This window comes from Adiantum capillus-veneris, chromosome 17 (assembly GCF_014529385.1).
Source record: "Adiantum capillus-veneris isolate H3 chromosome 17, ASM1452938v2, whole genome shotgun sequence".
Taxonomy (NCBI): Eukaryota; Viridiplantae; Streptophyta; class Polypodiopsida; order Polypodiales; family Pteridaceae; genus Adiantum; species Adiantum capillus-veneris.
The window spans coordinates 93,276,958-93,298,945 of record NC_140947.1 but is presented as its reverse complement, the minus strand read 5'-3'; the positions used below and the strand labels follow the sequence as shown (position 1 = coordinate 93,298,945).

The window sequence follows — 21,988 nt, the reverse complement described above, 5'->3', positions numbered from 1 at the left end:
CCAGAGCCGAGTGGTGATGAGGATTTTCAAATCAATATCATAGATGCGGACACAGTGTCAATGGTCCAGCTGTCAAAAGCTGAAGAAGATGCACTGAAAGAGAAGATCACTCAAGAGGTGGATGAGCGGTGGAAAGCCGCAATGGATTAAGAGTTGAGAGTTTTACACTCTGTCAACTTCACTCAACTCACTCCCAATCAGATCAATGCGCAATGGCAACAGCAATCCCTGCCATACCCTCTCATTAAAGTGGAATTACTACAGGTGAAAGAGTGGATGTACAAAGATATGCAAGAAGATGGCATAGATAAAGACCACCCAAAGTGGAGGTTAAGCTGGCTGAACAAGAATCCGAGATACTTGATTTTGTTCACAAGAGCACCTGCAGCCCTTCAAAGAGATCCAACTTTCTGTCCTGTACCCATAGTAAGAACATGGCAAGAGCATGAAGCATTGACAAAGAAGAGGTCAACTTGGCTTAACTACCCCAGGCTGCCAGCTCTAGAGAGAGGACAACCAGCAGAAGAATACATGGTGAAAATCCTAACGAGCGCCATGTCTTTCTTCAAGAGTCTACCAGATCTCTCATGTGTCATGTTATATAAGATCTGCAGGATGTTTCTTACATGCATCCAAGTTTTTAATAAGCTTGAGCAAACAGGAGCCCCATGGTTATCATTTTTAGAAGGTGACAAAGGCTTATGCTACGATCTTAGTAGTCAGCCTTCAGAAGAAGTCCTTTACGGCTTCTATGCCAGATGTATGTTCTTGCCATCGAATAATTTGTTGGCATTTGAAGAAGCTTTCTACACTGGATTCTTCACCTGGCGAATGAAGATATTTGCGCCAGTGATCAACAACCTTACATCTAGGTTTGTAGGCTACTTAGCGGTGGAGCTGAAGAATAACGTAACCATGCAATTTTTGCAAGTGCCCGATAAAGAAAGAAGAATCAGATACCAGAAGGCACTGGATGCGCTTAAAGACCGCCTCACCAGCTGTCAACCTGAAGACTATTTCAGCCCATAAAGCTTTGTCAAGGGACGACACAGGCAAGGAGGGGGAAAATGTTAGCAGCAAGCTAACACGGACATTATTTTTCAGAGTTCTCTTTGTAAAACATTTATTATTTTGGTAAATTGGAAAAATTATAACTCCTATTTTCTCGAACGAACTCTATAATTAATGAACCGGGGCTACAAGCTTCCAGATTCTATCAACCAGTCATTTCCCAGCTTTGGTAGAAATCCAGATTATTAGTTTTGACCACCTAAAAACCTTGGCTAAGGTATAAAAGCCAATTTTTTTGTAAGTTTTTTATAAGTTTTTGGATAAGAAATACACAACGTGAGCTAACGGTACTCACTTGCTCTATGCATTGAACAATTCACTTTATTTCGTAGCTTTTGGCGTCGTCGATCCGCTGTCTATTTTCATCATAACTAAGTTTACACTTTTAAATAAAAAACTAAGCATAGGCGGGGTATTGGGGCATCATTGATAAGCATTTAGGTGCATTCTGGGTCGAAAACGACTAGGTCAAAAATCCACTGTTGTAAATAATCGCGATTTTGGAACTTGACCTAAAGTGGGGTTTGAGACCATAAGCATGTGTGCTTGGGTTTTATAAACTTGTCCTAGAAGTTTTGTTATATTTGAATGTCCTTTGATGCTATAAGGGATGTGAATTGTTTGCCGATGAGCGATTGTCTTTTGGTGATTTCAGTCACTTGAGTGTAGCTTAAGTTAGATGCGAGTTGTTAGTTGTTCTCCAAGAGATTGACAACCTCTTTAGCCTCTATGCAGTAGTCGAGTCAGCTGCATCCCATGGTTTGACAAATTAATCGTGGTTCTCGCTAATATTGTAATAAGATAGGATGTGAGGTTAGACATGCGTCCCATACCCTTGAACTACCGTGTCCCATACTTCTTTATCATTCCCAGACATCTGCTCCACCACATACTTGTGAGAGTAGGGAGTCTGTGTAAGCTTCAATTTCTTGACTATCTTATAGTTCAAGAAGTTATGAGTTGCACCATCATCCACTAAAATGCGAACATGTTGTCCGTTAATAGTGCCATGCATGCAAATTCAATCATGGGGGCCAAAGGTGGGCTACCACATTCAAGCAAACACACAACACTTGTGCTTTTCTTCCATATGAAGAACCTCTACATCACAATATTTAGGAGATGAATCTTATATGAGACGTTGCACCGTGTGCATGGCCTTTTCTTTGCCTTTTCTTTTTCCAGAACACTGGGGGAAAGCTGCCTCATCAGTTGAAGGTGTGCTAGGCCTAGCTAAAGATAGTGCAGTGCATGATCTTCCCTCGTCCTCGCTACCTCTCTTCAGCTGAAAAGGACTATTGGCCAGCTTTTTGTCTACAAAAAACTCGCAACAATCAATAATCAAACCAAAAGCCGGGAATGGCTCACCGGCCGAAGCACGTGGACTTGCAGAGACAGAGCAAGTGCACTTGAAAGTTGAAACACAGCAAATGGGCGACTTATCAATGGAAGCAAAGAGAACACAGCCTACAAGGATATAAGCATGGGGGAGCAGAGAGATAGAGTGGGAGTGAAGTGTGTACTGTGTGTGTGTGTGTGTGTGTGTGTGTGAGAGAGAGAGAGAGAGAGAGAGAGAGATGATAGCTATGGCTCCTTCACATTTTATTGTGCTAGCTCTTCTGCTCGCCCTCCTTCCTTCTCTCTCTCTTGCTCGCCCCTCTAACCTTACTGTCTACAACTACTTGTCCGTCCAAGGTCCCAATAGCACCACCCACTACAACACCGCCCTTTGTGGATTGCCCCTCCGCCCCCAACCCAATTCATTTGCCCAAACCTATTGCTTTGACATGCCCCTCTTGGCTAAACAACGCCTCAATTCCAAACTGCTTGGCCAAGTCCAAGGTACCTTTGTCTTTGTCTCCCTCACCAACTTTACTGGTGGGGCCACCTTGTTTGTGAGTGAGAGCTTCACCCTCAACACCACTTCTCGCCGGGGCACATTCACAGGTGTTGGCTTGGAGCAAATTGGCCAAGTTAGCTCTAAGCCCATCACTGGTGGCACTGGAGACTTTGAATTTGTGTCTGGAGTTGCCTACACTACACCCCTCAGCAATGGCACGGATACCTTCGGTAACTACTTTGCTTGGTTCAAGTATGAGTTCACTTTTCATTGACACATGGAACGTGCTCTCAACAAGCACCTCTAGTTTATTGGTTCAATCAAGAAGATTCTTTGTATAGTCTTTCTCTCCAAGCAATTTTTAGCATGGGCATAACAAGGTGTGAAGGGCATACAATAATAGGAGGTTCAGACTCATCTACTACATAAAGGGCATGTACAAGAATGACATGAGTCCCCCACGAACACCTCTCAACCATAAAGAAACAAACCATTCTTTGTAAAAACAAATTGCTTTCCATAATATTGGATAGATCCTAATTTGAATGTATGATTGGGTTGGCTTTACTAAAAGGGCTATACACAATTCTTGCCAAAAGCTCTTTGTATGAGGACAAGTCAAGTATTGTGTGACAAGGCCCGCCTTTATGTTGATGTAGAGTTATGTGTGTGCAGACGCGCGCGCGCACACACACACACACACACACACTTATACTTATATGGGAACAGTGCAATGTTTTTTTATGGCAATCTGATGATATATACATAACATTATATTTTCATATATGGGACATTGCAATGTTTTTTATGGCAATCTGATGATAAGATCAAAAGAGAAGAATTCAAAAGCAAGTTCTACATAGACAAGATCTAACATTTTACTTCAGTAAGTGATGCTTTCTTCAACCTTACCTTAGTCTATGGTAATGTATCACCAAAATCAAGTCAAAAGATGCAACCTCTCTTAATCCCTTCCAACTGCTACATAACAAAGTCATCTTACTATTTACACACAAGAGCAATTAACTAGGAACCAATTTGACAATGATCAACAAGATTGAGCACTCCCCACTATACAACCAAGTTAGCTTACACCTTACAAACGAGAGCAGATCACTAAGACTCACTTTGATAGAAACCTTTCCCTCAATCACTTGTATCAAGGCATGCAATCCTCACTTTTTTCATGCAAAGGAAGAGAAGTTGCCATGAAACATGGTCATGGAAGACTTGCATAACTTGATTACCTCATTACACTATCCTCTATAACTCTAGTCTCATAGTACTATCATGTTGTAGCCAATATGCTTCCTCAATATACTTGTCCATTGGTTTTGTTGGATTAATCCAATGCCAATTCAATGCTTTAAATTTGAATGTTATGTGAGTTCTTGCCTCCCATATTGCTTGTATCCTTCATGATCACAAGGCATCCCAAATTACTAAACAAGCACTCGATTCATCATGCCCTTTAAGCCGCAAAGTTGTGAGTGCATGTGGTCGAGTGTGCATGTGGTGAGTATGAGAAGGAGAAGACACACACACCATGTGGTGGAGCGCAAGATCAAAAGAATCCTCAACCAATCCTTATTCTTATATTAAATCAATAAGTGAATTATTTTTTCGGGGGGTTCACTATGTGTAAAACTACCATATCACGTGCGTTCAAGACACGTTTGTAAAACCCCTTATCGTGAATTTTGTTAGGAATATAATGTACCCTTTTCTTTTAAAATCTGTACGTTTTTTTCAAATTTGAAAAAATAATGCCCTTCTGTGTATATATTTCTGTAAGTTTCAAGAACTTTAAATACCTTTCTGTTGAACTCACGTGATAGGTTACATTTTTATTAGGTGACCTCCCCGGGATTATTTTAGTGATGGTCTAGGGGGTGTTTGGCTTAGTTGTCCTAAAACCTCAACAAAATTCCACTTGAAGCCCAACGTGGCTCGAGTGGCCTTTATATGTACAAACCTATAGAATTGTGAAGCATGCTTGTGGTTTTACCCTACACCCATCATCTCAATGCAATGTGTAAACCGCTCTGAGGTTACTCTCTTTGTAAGAGCATCTGCGGGGTTGTCATCCGCATGGAATTTGACAACTCTGATATCTTGTATCACATGATACTTGACCTCTATGTGTTTTGACTTTGAGTGAAACACGGGGTTCTCTGCTAATGCTATAACACCCTAACTATCACAATGCAACACTATTGATGAATGACAAGACCTCCTACTAGACGAGGTAACCATATAGCTTCCTTGCTAGCACTAGAAGATGCAACATACTCTGCCTCTCTGGTGGAACATGAAGTGAAATCCTAGAGACATGGCTTCTGCAAAATGGTTGCTCCAACAAAAAAAAATACATAGCTAGATGTGGATTTTCTATTGTCCACACAACCCACATAATCGGTATTCGTGTAACCCCGGGGGATTCACTCTATATACAAAATGGGATGCCACCTGCGAGAAGACAACTTTGATAAAACCCCTATATACGACTCATATTAGGGAATATGACCCCCCTTTATACGCTTATACAAAAATTAATGAAGAAACTATCATATTTCTATCTTACATATTTAATTATGATCTAATTAAGTAAAACTAGTCAAAGAGTGTGTAGCATACTAATTGGCAATATTCTAAGGAATCACTTTTGCTGATAATTAGATGTACCATCAATGTGTCTTAATTTGACTTTCAAACTATGTGCCCGATCAGCATGCACTCTGGCTACTTGTTTAATTTTGACCAATCCAAAGTTAGTGTACATCAACCCTTGACTTGCTCCAAATCAGCCCTTATCTATGATTCGCTTGATGCAAATTTGATGTGTGACTTGATAAAAAACTTCCCCTAAATTCATCCAAGTTCTAATGCACATTAGTGACCAATCATAACAAGTAATCAACTCGGGTGAGGTCCCACCCCCTCCCCCCCAAATATGATACCTCCCTCCCTTATTTTTAAGCTTGGGAGATAAATTATTGGGGGGCTTCCCCTAACTTATACGCTTACGTAACTTGTAAAAAAAACCCCCTCCCCTGCACTTACATGGTGCGATAAGTTTTCCATGTTGAAGCCCTCGGGCGTGTAGCCCATCTTGGACACATTGTTATTCTCAAAGCATAAGCACTTGCTCATTGTACCCTTAAGGTATCTCAAAATGTACTTCACTACTTCCTAGTACTTTTTGCCAAATTTTTTTGTAAATTTGCTAACCACTCCCACCGCTGCAAATGTAATGTCTAGTTTGATGGCTATCATGGTGTACATAAGACTACCCACTATTGAAGAGTATATGAAACCTTTACCATTTTTGATTTCTTAGTATTAGATTTGGGAGTATCATCCTTGCTATGTTTTGAATATGCCTCCATTGGGTACTCAATGAAGCCTTCCCAAAATGTTGCAAGATCGTGTGGATATACATATCTTGAGATAACTCCAATATTCCATTCTTTCTATCTCTCTTGCTATGCATACCAAGCAGGGATTTCATTGACGTGATCAGGATCGTGTAATTACGTTAATAACACTAGTAATTACACAAGAAAAAGACAAGATCACTTTAATTGTTAACGTGATCCTGATGATGACCTGCAAAAACCACTAGAGCCAGTTAGCTCGCTGGGTATAAACATGTTCCATCAGGGCCTGTCGTGTTTTTTACTTTCTCGGCGGCCCCACTGGGTAAAAGCAGTTGCCCGCCGACTAGCCCGGCAAGAAAATAAAAAACCCGACGAGCGTAATTATATAAAGTAAAACCCTTGCTAATCGTGGTGCTTTGACTAGGAAAATCCATGTGGAGTGTATCCAAGTGCCGAGTACAGTCATCTCCTTGTGAATTGACCTAAGGTTACAGAGTCACGAGTCCTTTTTTGGATCGAATGTGATTCTTAATTTGGTAACCACTTCTAAAAATATTTAAATCCTTCACCAAATATAAAGGCATGAAATCAAAACAATTAAGAATTTAGAGAGTCATGCTCATTGAGACAAAGCCATTGGTCCATAAAAGGGTTGAAGTTGGTTTTAGAAGATGAGCATATATAAATGACGAGTCCATAGTCAAGGGTCAGATGCCTTGTACTAGTGTACTGGGTATATAAAGATCCTTGAAGTCTTGCATTTTTCACCATCATAGTTTTGAGTTGATATACATTGTTACAACACAATATACGAGCATTTATATATTGAATTGGATGCATGAAGGGGTCCAATGAGCATTCACCAGCCCAATGACTTGCCTGATTCCTATTTCCTAGGAGACAAAGAGGACCGCATCTGAGAGGCTAGCGTTAGCAGATCTTGCACGTCTTTATCGAGAGAGTGACTGAAAACTGAAAATGCTAGGGCTAACATGTTGATTTTAGCAAATGCTGGCTGATATGGCCAAAAACGCTAGCTCATCTACTTCCAAAAACATTGGGGCTGATCTCCGCTAAACATTGGTGATCTGGGGAGCTATTGCAATGTGCTTGAGACGCTGGGAGCTCCCCTCTCTTTGCAGCCCAAATAACTTGTTATGAATCACTTAAGGTCTGGATAGTGCAAAACCTCTGCCAAATTCCTTAAAAATAAATCAATAGAATGATTTATCAATACGTTTGATCGGGGTTAGCTTTTGGGTGAAACTCTTGCATATGTGCCCACCCAGGAATCCGATCGATGCGGGGAATGGCTCATTGGATTCCTCTAACCTAAAACTATATGCATGTCATGCCAAATGCCCACTGTAGTGTAACAACATCTATCAAAACACTTCTACAATCCATTTTTGCAAGAAGGTTCCAAAACTAGAAAACCTATTCTGATGGACTCATCGAGACATGCAAGCTCACAAAATTGCTGGTACTAACCCTCCTAGGATTCTAGACACTCCTATCTAGGGATAGGTGGAAAACTGGCTATTGAAGTCGATGAAGCATGTCCACGTGGCATACAGAGCCATGTGCACATGACATTTCCAGATTGAGCCTCAAATCAGCCAGCATTTTCAAATCTTAGCCCTAGCCTCATCGCCAGTTCGCAGTTCCATAAATCAGCCCTAGCGTTTTCAGTTTCTAGCCCTTAGCCTCGCAAATCCAAGCATCTTCACGAACTCCCTATAGAGATCCCAGACTACTGCTTCGAACAAAAGTCAAATTCTATTCAAGAATTAATGGGTCATGCGAAACGGGGTTTCTTAATACATTCGGGAAATTTGACTTACCCACTAATGAGATTCTGACTCAAAGTACCCAACAGACCTCCAACAATTAAAGTAGAAAGAAAAAGAGTTCCTAGGACAAGAAGAGATAGACGACCCCGACTCACTCTTTGAGAGAGGGCCAATTATATAGAGAGGGCACATCTCTGCAAAGTGCCCCTAAAAGGCACAGCGAGAACAAACTGAAGACAAACCAAAGAGTTTGAGAGCAGCAGAGGAATTGTCACATGTGCACTTCACTTGCGCCACGTGGACATGCTTCTATCATAGTCTAGCATGAGTTTTAGCTTAGGACTGAGCCTAGCACCTTTGTGAGCCTCTAGCAGGACGTGCATACCCAGGCCGGTCATAGTTTCATACCCTCTCTTGCACAATACAATCATTTCAGCATGAGCATTTTCCAGAGCATAGAACCCTTTTTTCCAAAGTACACATTTTTCACTTATTTATTAATAAGTGACTTTTGTTGGAAAAGTAGGTAGGGCAATGCTAAGGACCTATAAATGAAGCCCCTTGGGGACCAATAGACGCCATATCACCTGGGAGCCAGTAAGAACACATGACATTCCAGCTTCAGCCCAACGTTTTCTCACAGGCACAGTCCATGAAAGCAAGCGTTTTCAGATCAGACCAATCAACATTTTCAGATCGGACTAGTCAGTGTTTTAAAAATCGGACCAGTCAGTGTTTTCAGCAAATCGGACGAGCGTTTTGCAGTTTTGAGCCACATCAGCCTGGCATTTTTGCATTGCAGAATTGCACCCTCATCAATAGTTGTAGATCAGCCATCACAGTGAGGTAGTAGCAGAATCCCTAGTGTTTTCAGTTTCAGCCTTGACGTCGTCATCATTGACACCATCGCCGACGTCGTCATCATCATCGTCGTCGACCTCCCGATCTTCGATACCGAACCGTTGCGACCTCCCGGTCTTCGACACAAAACCGTCGGCGACCTCTTGGTCTTCGGCAACAGAACCGTTGTCGACTTCACCGTCATCGACATAGAACTTGTCGTATACATCTCCGTCTTCGACATAGTCCCTAGCAGTACCTCGTTGTCGTAGACATCATCGCAGACATCACCGTCCTCGACATAGATCATTAGTGTGACTTCAGCACCGAGCATCAATAGTATCAATACCCATTAGCATCAGCATCATTGCAGTCGCATTTGTGCAAGAATAAAGAAAGTACTTGCTCTGGCTACAGAGCAGGCGTTCCGAACGAGTCACGTTCTCGAAACGGAGTCGAGAACAGAACTCGTTTTAGAACGAGGTGTAATCGGAAGGTGTTCCGCAATGAAGGAACATGGGGCGGAATGGGCAAAAGTAGGCATTTGGGGGCAAAAAATTAGGCTTTTGAGGGCAGATTTGGCGCTGTTTGGGGGACATACATGGTGCAATTTGAGGGCAGAATTGGGGGCCGATTTGGGGTTGTTTAGGAGTTTATTTGAGGGGGACACATGTCAAAAGGCTATCACTTATGCTCCTTAAATCCTATTGGCTAAGCCTGGAGAGGTCCAATGGGGTGGTAGCATGAGAAAATAGTAAGACGGGTCGACCAAGAGCGAGAGAGGGGGCTGAATTTTCAAAGGCATTATCTCACACACAAGCTCATGTGTGAAGCAAGAAGACTCTCTCTCTCCTTCTCAAGCTTTAATGGAAAGCTTATCACCTACTCCAAGCTTGTGAGAAGGGAGGCCTACACCAAAAACTCTTGGCTTTGTGATGCAAATCCAACCAAGAGCCAAGCTTCAATGCATGCTCATCTCCTCTACCATGCTAATTACTAAGCTATGTTATGTTAATATGAGTGATTATGTGAGGAGATGTACATCTTTCTCGTAAGACTACTCCTTCTTCCTCTCAATATACTCTCATACCCGCTAGCTCTCACCATCTTCGAAGGTGTGTGAGGTCTTGGGTTTGAGACCGTGAGGGAATTGATATTGTGTTTAATATGTGTTTTGCTTATTGCACTAGCTAGTATTGAAGGAACACAAAGAATTGTATTGTAAAATGACTCTCTTGATGGGAGAAACCATAATACAAAGCCTTTTTGAGGGGGGACCGGCTCCATGTAAATCCGATCATCAACTGTTGTCAATAGCTTAATTTCTCTCTCTTTTGTAGTATTGTTCGTGCTATCTAGCTAGGTGTTATACTTTTTGTTGCTCTCTCCACCCAAGGACTCTTGTTATTCTCATTAGGAATTTATTCTAATGAAATGCTCACTATGTTCATGCTATTTTCCGCTATACACACAAGTTACTAGGCCATTAAATATTACAGATTGTTAGTGCATGACATGACTAATCATAGATATTAATTCTTTTGTGTGTGTTTTGCAAATAATTATCACCATTTCAGTGTAGAAGTTGATTATCTTTGTAGCATTTGAACATAGATGTGTCTTATTGTTTGCAAATCGAAGAGGCTATATAAATAATCATCATAATTATTATTGCATTGACAAAGTCATAGCATTGTTGTATTCATAATGATGTGTAGAGAGGGCATTGCAATGTGTATGTTTGCTCACAATATATGTGGCCGAATGTAAATTGACTAGAGTGCATTGCAAATCTAATATAGTGTAGATATGATTACTTTCTTAGTGACTTTTTTATAATATATATTGAAAATAAGAAAAATGTTTTAAAAACTAAACATCTAGTTCTTATGCATTAAATTGAAAGCAATGGAGCAAAATGTTGTCACAAGTGGTACAAAGAAAGCAAAGAATAAAAAAGCCCCTGGCAAAGAGTGGGATTACGCTCATAACATATGCAGTTGATATATGGAGTGGTAGTGTAAATTTTTCTTCACTACAAAATCAGGAGTCAAGAGCAATTAGAGACAAATATTAACTCTATTGATCGTGTGGTGACACCAACTAACCTTGCAGAACAGCTTGTGCAGGGAGAAGAAATGTCAAGAGCGTTCCTATTAAGTGTCACAATGAAGGTGGAATTGGGAAAATGCGTCAAAAGTCATTGCATCAATGCTTTCAAATGCAGTCTCTAAAAGAAGCACAAATCGCACTCGCCGGAGCAATTTTCTTCACTAGAATTGCTCTGGTCATGGTAGACAACAATCATTGGAAGGCCGCTTGGAAGAAAATCAATGAGTTTTAGCCCCTTTGTGAGATCCCTAACCCACCAATACAAAAATTGGGATGGGGTCCTTGACATGTCTCTAGGCCTATTAAAAGTCAGAGTCTCTAAGTAAGAAGGGTCTAGGGAATAGACCTTTACCATTGACAATGGCTTGGGTCTATAGCCCTAGAAGAAGACTTAGTCCTGTCTCACAGTGGAAACGGAATAACATCTTAAAAATCCAAAATTGTTTCCAACCATATAACTTCCAAATTTTGGGCTAAGGTAATCTCAACCAACACTTTTTTTCCCCTAATAGATGTGAGGGCACAGTTGCTGGTGAACTCCTCTTCCAATTGGAGAAGTTTTCTAAATGTTTTTAGTACGTGGGGATGGATAGTTACCTGAGTAATTAGGTCCACCCGCCCATGATTGACAACCTTAGTCAATCCCCACTTACCACTGTGCAATCACACATGTTTTCTAATTACTATCACATTGTTTTAACATTTAAAATAATGGTTTCTTTTAACTTTTCATCACACGGATTCCTTTAATAAAGTATCAAAGACAGCACTGAAAAGCATTCTTCTAGCAAACAAGCATCTTTAAACTTAAGACAGGGTATTGTCAATCAGAACCATGATTGACAATACCCTGTCTTAATAACCATGACTAGTACTCTTCTTGTCTCAAGAACACCTAAGGGTGAAAAAACAGCACCCATTCCTTATTCATAATCTAGGGTGAAAACCCATCATCCAAAGTTCGGGGTGTCCATACTCCAATCCAGTTTCCGATACAACCGGGCGGCTCCTCTAGGATACAAACGGTATCCTAACTTATGTAAAAACATCAAAACATGAAATGGAGTAGAAAATCATCGTTCATGGGGATAACCGACTTATTCATGGCTGGAAAGCCATCATTATTCATCAAAATACACCAAGGGGTTGGAGGTGTCTTGAGACAAGCTATCTTAAAGATGATCAATCATATCTTTTCTAAGTCAACCAGCCTTACCCCAAACAATTCTTTCCTACTTTACAAACAAGTGTACGTTAGTTTCTTGGAAGATACCTTCTGTTTTTCAACCAATTTCACATTTCCTAATTCCTAACCCGTTCTTTTACGTATGCAATGTTAATAATTAAAGAACTTGAATTATTTAGACTTAAATTATAATGAAGATCCACCTAGGACTGGTTGGGTGTTTCTTGCAGTGATGAGGCCTGAATGCTCTCAGCAGTAGGTCTACTACTAGGCCCGGCCTCGTCGTCGTGCGACACTTTAGCTCTTTTAGGTATACTACCCTCATCATCAGATTGAGGATTGGCTCGGGTCCTTTTTGGTGCCATGACTTCTTATCCTAATAAAAAAGGATGTTTATTTATGAGGCAAATCATCCAAAAACTTGACTTAAACTTTGTATTAAATTTAATTCCTCCTTTTAATCCAATTAAGGTTAAAGTTGTCAGTAGGTGGTAATTTCTTGACCTAGTAATTTTTTATTTGCTTATATGGGTAAGATAACTTTATCATAGCTTCCTTAAGGGTTTTCTAAGCTCTCTTAGTATTTATATAAATTTCTACATCTTTTTCCTAATTTTTCCATCTTTATTAAGCTTAAAATTTGCTTATTTTAGGCTTAGTATTTATTATATACATTATCTCTTAAAGATTGAATGTCCTCAGCTTCATTTCAATGGTTTATACTTCCAATAATCTTCCTAGAAACTTTTAACAGTAATTTCTATTAATCCTAATTAATTTTTGGACTTGCTTTAGTAGTCATTTTTTCACTTCAGTAACAGTGTAAAGGCTATTTATGCAAGTATTACCCTGGCATTGAATTAGTGAAATTTAGTACTAGATGAAAATCTCTCTTACTTATGCTTTTAACTTATCTCATACTCAAAAAATTTGCACATACGATGAAGAAAATTGCCAAACCATAAACAAAACTGCTTATAGCATACCCATGAGAACCATAGTATGTACAAGAGCTAATACAATCCATGAAGATTCTACTATGTACAAGGGTGACAACAATCCTATACTAGAATCTTGTGGACTTTGGGAGGATCAGATATAGGATCAAAATATACAACATCTTTTGGTCCACTAAAACTAAGACCTACACCTATGGGTCTAATTCTACTTGGGTAGATTACTTTAGACACCTAATCAAACACCCATTGATTCTGTGATACTTGGATACCATCTACTACAAGGGTTTTCTCTGGATTCTCTATCCTAGTGAGAAAGTATACTTCAATCACTTGAAGATCTTTAGCCCATTTGAGTCTCTTCATATTTAGTGCTAAACCTTCTAACTCTCCCGCATCGATGAAGAAAATTCCACGAGATCCTCACCACTTGATTCTCCAAGTGGGAGGAGAAAATATCTTGTCTAGCCATTTCATCATGCTTTTTTGCATTGAATAGCGTCGAGATAGACATGCCCTCATAAACCTAATGCTAAAAGCCATGAATTTGCAGTAGGCCTGATGGAAATATTCCTGCAAAAATGGGGATACTTCTCTCTCTTTCTTTCTCTCCCTCTTTTCAATTAAATACCTCCTTAATTGAATTTCTCAAAGATCACTTATTTCAACCTAACACCTCAAACTTTTTCTAAATTCAGGGTCTCAATTAGCACACGCTCTGATACCAAGTGTGAGATCCCGAACCCACCAATACCAAAATTGGGTTGGGGTCTGTGAGCATAATTCTTTTTTTTCTAATTACTATCACATTCATTTAACTTTTTATCAAAGTGATTCCTTTAATCAAGTATCAAAGACAGCATTGAAAAGCATTCTTCTAGCAAACAGACATCTTTAAACTTAAGACAGGGTACAGTCAATCAAAAACACTGACCTTAAAACCATGACAAGTACTCTTCTTGTCTCAATACCACCTAAGGGTGAAAAAACGGCACCCATTCCTTATTATTTCATAATCCAGGGTGGAAACCCATCACCCAAAGTTCGGTATGCCCATACACCAAACCGGTTTCCCATACAACCAGGCGGCTCCCCTAGGATACAAACGGTATCCTAACTTATGTAGAAACATCAAGACATGACACGAAGTAGAAACTCATCGTTCATGGGGGTAATTGACTTATCTATGGCTGGAAATCCATCATTATTCATCAAAATATACCAAGGAGTCGGAGGTGTCTTGAGACAAGCTGTCTTAAGGATGATCAATCATATTTTTCCTAAGTCAACCAGCCTTACCCCAAACAATTCTTTCCTACTTTACAAACAAGTGTACGTCAGTTTCTTGGAAGATGCCTTCTATTTTTCAACCAATTTCACCTTTCCTAATTCCTTACCTGCTCCTTTTTTGTATGCATTGTTAATATTTAAAGGACTTTAATTCTTTAGACTTAAATTATAATGAAGACCAACCTGGAACTCGTCAGGCATTTGTTGCAGTGCTGGGGCCTGAATTCTCTCATCAGTTGGTCTACTACTAGGCCCGGCCTCGTCGTCGTGCAACGCTCTAGCTCTTTTAGGAATATTACCATGATCATCAGATTGAGGATTGGCTCGGATCCTTTTTGGTGCCATGACTTCTTATCCTTATAAAAAAGGACATCTACTTATTAGGAAAATCATCCAAAAACTTGACTTAACCTTTGTATTCAAGTAGTCCTGGGTGATAATTTCTTGACCTTGTAATTTTTTATTTGCTTATATGGATAAGATAACTTTATCATAGCTTTTTCAAGGATTTTCTAAGCTCTTTTAATTGTTTTATAAATTTCTACATCTTTTTTCTAATTTTCCCATCTTTATTAAGATTAAAATCTGCTTATTCTAGGCTTAATATGTACTATATTCATTATCTCTTAAAGATTGAATTTCCTCAGCTTCATCTCAATGGTTTATGCTTCCAATAATCTTCATAGAAACTTTTAACAGTAATCTCTATTTATCCCAATTAATTTTTAGCTTAAAATAGGATTTTTGATCTATAATTACTTAAACTAAATAACTAATTATTCAATTATCATCTTTATCCTATTTTTCCCATCTTTATTAAGCTTGAAATGTGCTTATCTTAGGCTTAATATTTATTATATTCATTATCTCTTAAACATTGAATTTCCTCAGCTTCACATCAATGGTTTATACTTCCAATAATCTTCTTAGAAAATTTTAACAATAATTTCTATTTATCCTAATTATTTTTTAGCTTAAAATAGGGTTTTTGATCTATTATAATTACTTAAACTAATTAGCTAATTATGTTATAATTATCACAACTAAAAAATGATGTTTTCTAACGTTGATAATTACCATGTAATTGTCCAAATTAGTTGTCTAGTTTCTATTATAATTTAAAATTAAAATCAGTCTACTTTGGCTTAATTCAATATCTAGATTAACTTTATGACCATAGGTCAATTGTCACGGCTTACTTATGATGTTTACTAGCTCGATAATGATCTTATAATCATCTAACTTGACTAGCTAATTTCCTCCTTTTATTTTTAGATAAAATCAGTGTATTTTGGCTAAAATAAATAGCTAGATTAGTTTTTTTATCATAAGCTAATTATCATTGCTTATCTATGATGTTTACTAACTTTGATAAGTATCTTATGATTATCAAAGTTGCTTAGCTAATTTATGTCTTTTATTTTTAGCTAAAATTAGTATGTTTAGGCTTAATTAAATAGCTAGAATTACTTTTTGACCATAAGCTAATTATCACCACTTAAATATGATGTTTAATAACTCTTATAATTATCTAAATTGATTAACAAATTTTCTCATTTTATTTCAACTAAAATCAGTTTGTTTTTGCTTAATTAAAAAACTACATTATTTTTCTAACCATAAGCTAATTAAACGGCTTACTTATAATGTTTAATAACTCTAATAATTATGTTCTAATTATCTAAGTTGATAAACTAATTTCCCCATTTTATTTTTAGCTGAAATCAATTTTTTTTACTTAATTAAATAGTTAAATTATATTAATAACCATAACTTAATTATCATGGCTTACCTGTTATGTTTATTAACTTTGACAATTATCTTATAACTATCTAACTTGATTAGCTAATTTCTCTATTTTATTTTTAGCTAAAATTTATTTGTTTTGGCTTACTTAAATAACTAAATTACCTTTCTGAGCATAGTCTAACTATCATAGCTTACTTATGATGTTTTCTAACTCTGATAATAATTTTAAAATCATCTAAGTTAATTAGCTAGTTTTTCTCTTTTATTTTTATCCAAAATCAATTTATTTTGGATTAAATAAATAGCTAAATTAATTTCTTGACCATAAGCTAATTATCACGGTTTACTTATGATGTTTACCAAGTTTGAAAATTATCTTATGATTTTTTATGTTGTTTTACTAAATTTCCTATTTATTTTATAATTAAAAATAATTCATTTATGTCTAAATAATTACATAAATTAATTAAAAAATTATGATATAATTTTTCTAGCTTCTTAATAGTAATATTAAGCTCAAAAAAATTTCTTAGAGCTAATTCAGCTTGTTTAATATAGTTCCCATTAATTAAGGATAAATTAATCAATTTGAGTCCTAATTAGGGTTAGTAATTAAGTAGATTATTAATCTTCATTAAGATTAATTAATCAAAAAATAAATAATGTATAATAAAGTGTTTAATAATAGAGAGTAATCTAATCTTCTTTAATTATTAGATTAATTAAGAAAATTTTGATCTAAATTGCTAATTAATTGGGATTAGCATAATTACATCGCTTAATCACTTAGATTTGGCTCTCTTAGTAATTTCTGAGAAGTATCTCTCTTGCACGAGAGATTTCTTGCCAGTACTCCGAGTTTAGCTCATTTGTGAAGCGGTAGGACCTATTTATAGTTTTTCTGGGCATTCTGGAACTTTCTCGGGCTGGATTAGGCAGTTGCTTGCAGTTCAAGCAACCCATAGACTCAAGAAGGTGCCATCTTGTACTAATTCTATGCTTGGTAGCTCTTGCTATCTCCTCCCATAGCATGCCTTATTTAAAAATCAACCCTGTTAATTTTCTAGGCTCTTTTCTATTATTTTCATAAATATTTGAGAGGCCTTAGTAAAAGTCTATGCTTGAATGATTACTTCAACCATCCAATTTTTCTTAGCAAATTAATTGACATTGAATCTTCTGGAAGGACTAGCGGGGTCAAGTTTTGTCTGAACTTAATTTTGAAAATTTCTAGCCCTGTGTTTTGTGTGTCTAAGATTCCAAATTAACTCATTTTTAATTGCTTTTGAGATAGTGTTTTACCTGTTTGTATGTCCAATGCTTTCTCCTAAAGCTTTGAATGTATTTCCCTGCAGCTAGAAAGGTGGAGACCTTACACCCTTCGTATCACACGATAAGAAATGATCTCTTAGACAAATGTTACATTCAAGTCAAAGAGTGTGTTTCCAAAATAATACTTGGGAATATTTTGCTTTAAGGATCCTTGGTCTAATGTTCGAAGAAGACCACTGATCAATGTAATACTAGTTTGTCCAAGGGGAGAAACGTTCATAAAGGTGATTCACGGTTTTGGTGCAATTAAAAGTGGCAAATACATTTCTGAGGTCTTGATTAATATAATTAAAGAAATCGAAGCTGAACATGTCGTTCAAGTAGTGACGGACAATGCAAAGAATTGTAAAACTAGTGAAGAAGTGCTTTTCACACATTTTTACCAATGGTTGTAATACACACAGCTTAAACTTGGTGGTGAAGAATTGGTACACTAGTGAAGAAACCAAATGGTTTGCCAAAATAATTGACACATCACGACAAGTTTTGAAATTTATCTTGAAATGGAAAAAAGTGTTCGATTTGTACAGAATGTGTAGTCAGTGATGTTGAAACTCGGTTTTGCACGCATTTTTATACATTGGAATCACTTCTTTGCAATAAGTGCGTTGTGATTGACACTTTCAATTGCATGGTCTTTGACGAATGGCATCTTGAGCAAAAAGAAAAAGCAAAAGATAAAATTACATACAACGTGGGTCCATATACAAGGCTACTTGGTAGAGGAGGGTAATGGCTGCATACCATGTAATGATGCCGGTTATGTTCGTGATTTGAAACCTTGATCAGAAGGCACCAAATATGGACAAAGTGTGGATACATGATAGTCAATCCAACAAAGTCTTGAAAATCTTGAGGAGCTAAAAGAGTCTATAGTAGAGACGGAGTGGCGACTACCATGCTCTGTCAAACAACAAAGAATCTTGGCAAAGTATTTTCATGCAAGATGTAAGAGCGCTCATAGTCTAGTCCATAGTGTGTCTTACATGCTTGATCCGGAGTATTGGAATTTAGCTGTGATGTAGAGGTGGTCATCAATTTCTATCACGTAGTCAACACCTTCTACTCCAATGTTCAAGATTGAATTGATTGTATGAAAGAAATCAGTGCATTTAGAATAAAAGAAGGTCCTTTTGCGAATGATTTTGTACAGTCAATGGCAAAAGCTAATATTTTGCATTAAATGAACTAAACACACGAGGTGATAATACTCCATCCATCAAAATTCTTGTAGAAAACTTGACAATGGGAAGATGAATGTGCATCCGATTGTGACGTGGGGACCAACTATGGATGCAGGATGAGGTGACTAATGTGTGTCCCTTGTATAGGCGAAGGATTCACTTGTTGTGTCAAATTCTGAACATATTGTCTTAAGCGATGAATACTTTTCTCCATTTGGACCTAGGATGCTTGGGGTGTTTGGGTGGCTATAGAAAACCGTGTTATTTTTGCATCTTTCTCTTTCAGTTGTATTGTGTGAATATCTTTCTCCTTTGTCGGCCCCTTCAACTATCAATGCCATCTCATCCTGTGTGAAAGTGACACGACTCTCCCTAATATCATGGTGGCTACAGTTGTCTCCTTCAACAAAAATTCTACTGGTCGCTACTGCACAAAATATCATACAACATTTTTGCAAAATATAACACACAATCTACATTGTGCAATGGATGGCCATAAACTTCCAAGCAGATCACACGGCCATATTGTTTTAATCATATCCTTGGTCACTTTTTTATTGATATCTTTCCATTGCATGTGGTTTGGAGTTGCGCATTTTGATAGTCGTCAAGCAGTGTGCATCGCTTGTTGTGTCAACATACCGTGCGGTAGAAATTTCATGCGTTGAAACGCATTAACAGTCACTTGCTGTTGATCATCTGTCACCGTTTGGGTACCACAAACTTGTCTTCATTGGCCACAGTATCTTGAAACTGCAATGGACAAATAGACAAATATTAAATACCTTTGTGACTGAAAATGTACATTTATCTCCTATAGTCAAAAATTTCTTTTTAGAAACCATATAGCTTAAGATTGTCGTCTTTTGTTGTGTAGAGGTAGCTTGGAGGTAAGTTGTACTTGTTGAGTGCCTTTAGGATTGTAGGATTGTAGAACTAGACTAGGATTTTGAGAATGATTGATAGACGAGACAAGTCTTAAGATCAATGCTCACAAAAACATTAAAAAACAAGAAAATGAGTGTTTGTGGACACTTTCCACAACCCCATTGCATGAGAACCTAGGAGTAGGGTAAGTAGGACCCGAGGTGGATTTCAGAACATTGCTCTCTCCGGGAAAATATCATTGTGAGTCGTATTTGAAGTTGCAGAATTTCAGGTCTACGGCTAGAAATAGCACAAAAAGACTCCAAACCACTCAATCTGACTAGAGAGTATGCTTAAAAGTTGTATGAACCAATGGGTAAGCTCAAGGACACATTGACGTAAAAATTTTAAGACTTTGCAAAAACTCAAATTATTTACTTTTTCTTGATATTTTAGGCCAAATTAAGTTTTGACTTGATTCCTAGGCTTATATTAACTCATGAAAAGACTGTCCATTGAAAAAGTGCAAAAAATCGTTCATTTTAGCCTAAAGTAAATAATCTTAATTATTTACTTTCAGCACAAATTTGACCAAGGTTGATATCATTGACTCTTTGCATGTGTACAAACAACTTTTGTAAAGTTACATAGGATTTGGATCACCAAACTGGCAAAAACCTAGGTAAAAACTAAAGTTTGTACTGACTTTCTAGAACTTGAGTGTAAATTGGGAAAAAAACTATCCAAACTTAATGAAGTTTGATTCATAGGCTTATATTGATGTGTTGGACATGTGTACATGCTCATTTGACCAAAAAGATGCAAAAATTTGTCATAAGTAAATAATCACAATTATTTACATCTGTCCCATCTTTCAATTTTTTGACCAAATTAGCATACCACTAGGTTTTCCATGTTGTAATAAGCCCACAAACCAAATTTGGTAAGATTTGGATCATTGGATTAAAAATTGTGACCAAATTTACAAAGTCAGTCTGCGGACAAAAAACTCATGACCATTTTACCAAAAATAGTCCAAACTTGATGAAAATTGGCTTGAGACCTTTAGTTGAGGTGCTTAACAGATCTGTGTCAAGATTGGGACAAAAACTTGCAAGAAACTAGCTAGAGTAAATAATCGTGATTATTTACATCTCCTTCAGAAAGTGACAATCCTGCATATTTGAGCATACCACAAGGTCAAGCATATCAAGTAGACCACACAAATCAATTTTGGTGAAATTTGGATCACAAAAGTGAGACTTAAGCCAGATTCTTGAAACCAGAGTCGCAGACACGAAATAGTTTGATAACTTGAACAGATTTCTTCCAAACTTGTTGAAACTTGTCCAAGGATCTTAACAGGTTGTATACGTGGCAAACCAAGCCAAAAAGTATAAAAATTTGACAAAAGTAAATAATCACAATTATTTACTATTGCTATAGAGAGATACCATGTTTGACTTTTAAAATTGTACAGTGTTAGATCAACATAATACAAAGCCACCGAGCAATTTTGGGTTCAATCGGATCCAAATTGGTTCATGTTCACTCAATTTCCAGGTTGTAGATTAATTCTTTGATTTTTACCAAAGTCGAGTCTAAAAGTCTCAATTGTTGATTCAATTAGCTCAAACTGAAGTGATACACATAGACCAATCACACTAGTTAGCACAAAGTACACAATTTTCATGTAGAATAGCTAACTTGATCAAAATTGTTACAGGAATCGGGTTGCAGACGAGGAACCGGCAGCTTGACGGAAGTTGCTATCCAAGGCTTTGCAACTCTTTATGAACCTTAGATATGGTCGTGTACTAGGAAATCATGGCATATTTGCAGAAACCTCCTGTAGAGTATCCACCAAAGAAACTGTAAATCAAGGAAATTCTTTGCACACTATCCTTGAAGAAGTCTCAAATACTTTTTTTGATTCAACATCCGAAATGTCTTCTTATTCAACTCACTCTGAAACCGGAACGACAATGCACTATAAGCATAAACTCTCTTTTTATAAGACTAATCGCCATGGAGCTCAGGTTTACTTGGACCTAACGAAGAGTACAATATTCGCATTGATGACCATGGTATTGAGTTCGAAGAAGAGATTAGGGCAAACAAACAAGGAAAAATGTACATGGACAGAAACGGAACTCAGTATGTACAAGTTGAAAACCCTGATGTGATAGACAAATGGGGTTAGAAGTACCATAGTCCCAGATATGTCAGCAAAAGAAGGACCACCAACTTTAGAGTTCAAGGGATACGATCAAGTAGATTTGAAGCCTTTCAAACGGCTTAGTATGGATAATCTTAGGATCGGAGTCTATTGTTGGGAGGATAGAAACATAAAAAATCTTATGTGGACTTCGCATGCCAAATCAAGAC

The 21,988-nt window shown here is 37.5% G+C and overlaps 1 protein-coding gene across 1 annotated transcript; it reads left to right on the top strand.

Annotated features, from left to right (window-relative positions):
- Positions 1-2,657: 2,657 nt before the first annotated feature.
- LOC147437719 (disease resistance response protein 206-like) lies at positions 2,658-3,481 on the top strand. The gene has a single exon (XM_086485987.1). The coding sequence runs from the start codon at positions 2,658-2,660 to the stop codon at positions 3,183-3,185; it is 528 nt and encodes a 175-aa protein (XP_086342113.1). The 3' UTR covers positions 3,186-3,481.
- Positions 3,482-21,988: the final 18,507 nt, after the last annotated feature.

Excerpts from the sequence above, each read along its gene's own strand:
- LOC147437719 (XM_086485987.1), top strand. The coding sequence starts at position 2,658 with ATGGCTCCTTCACATTTTATTGTGCTAGCTCTTCTGCTCGCCCTCCTT.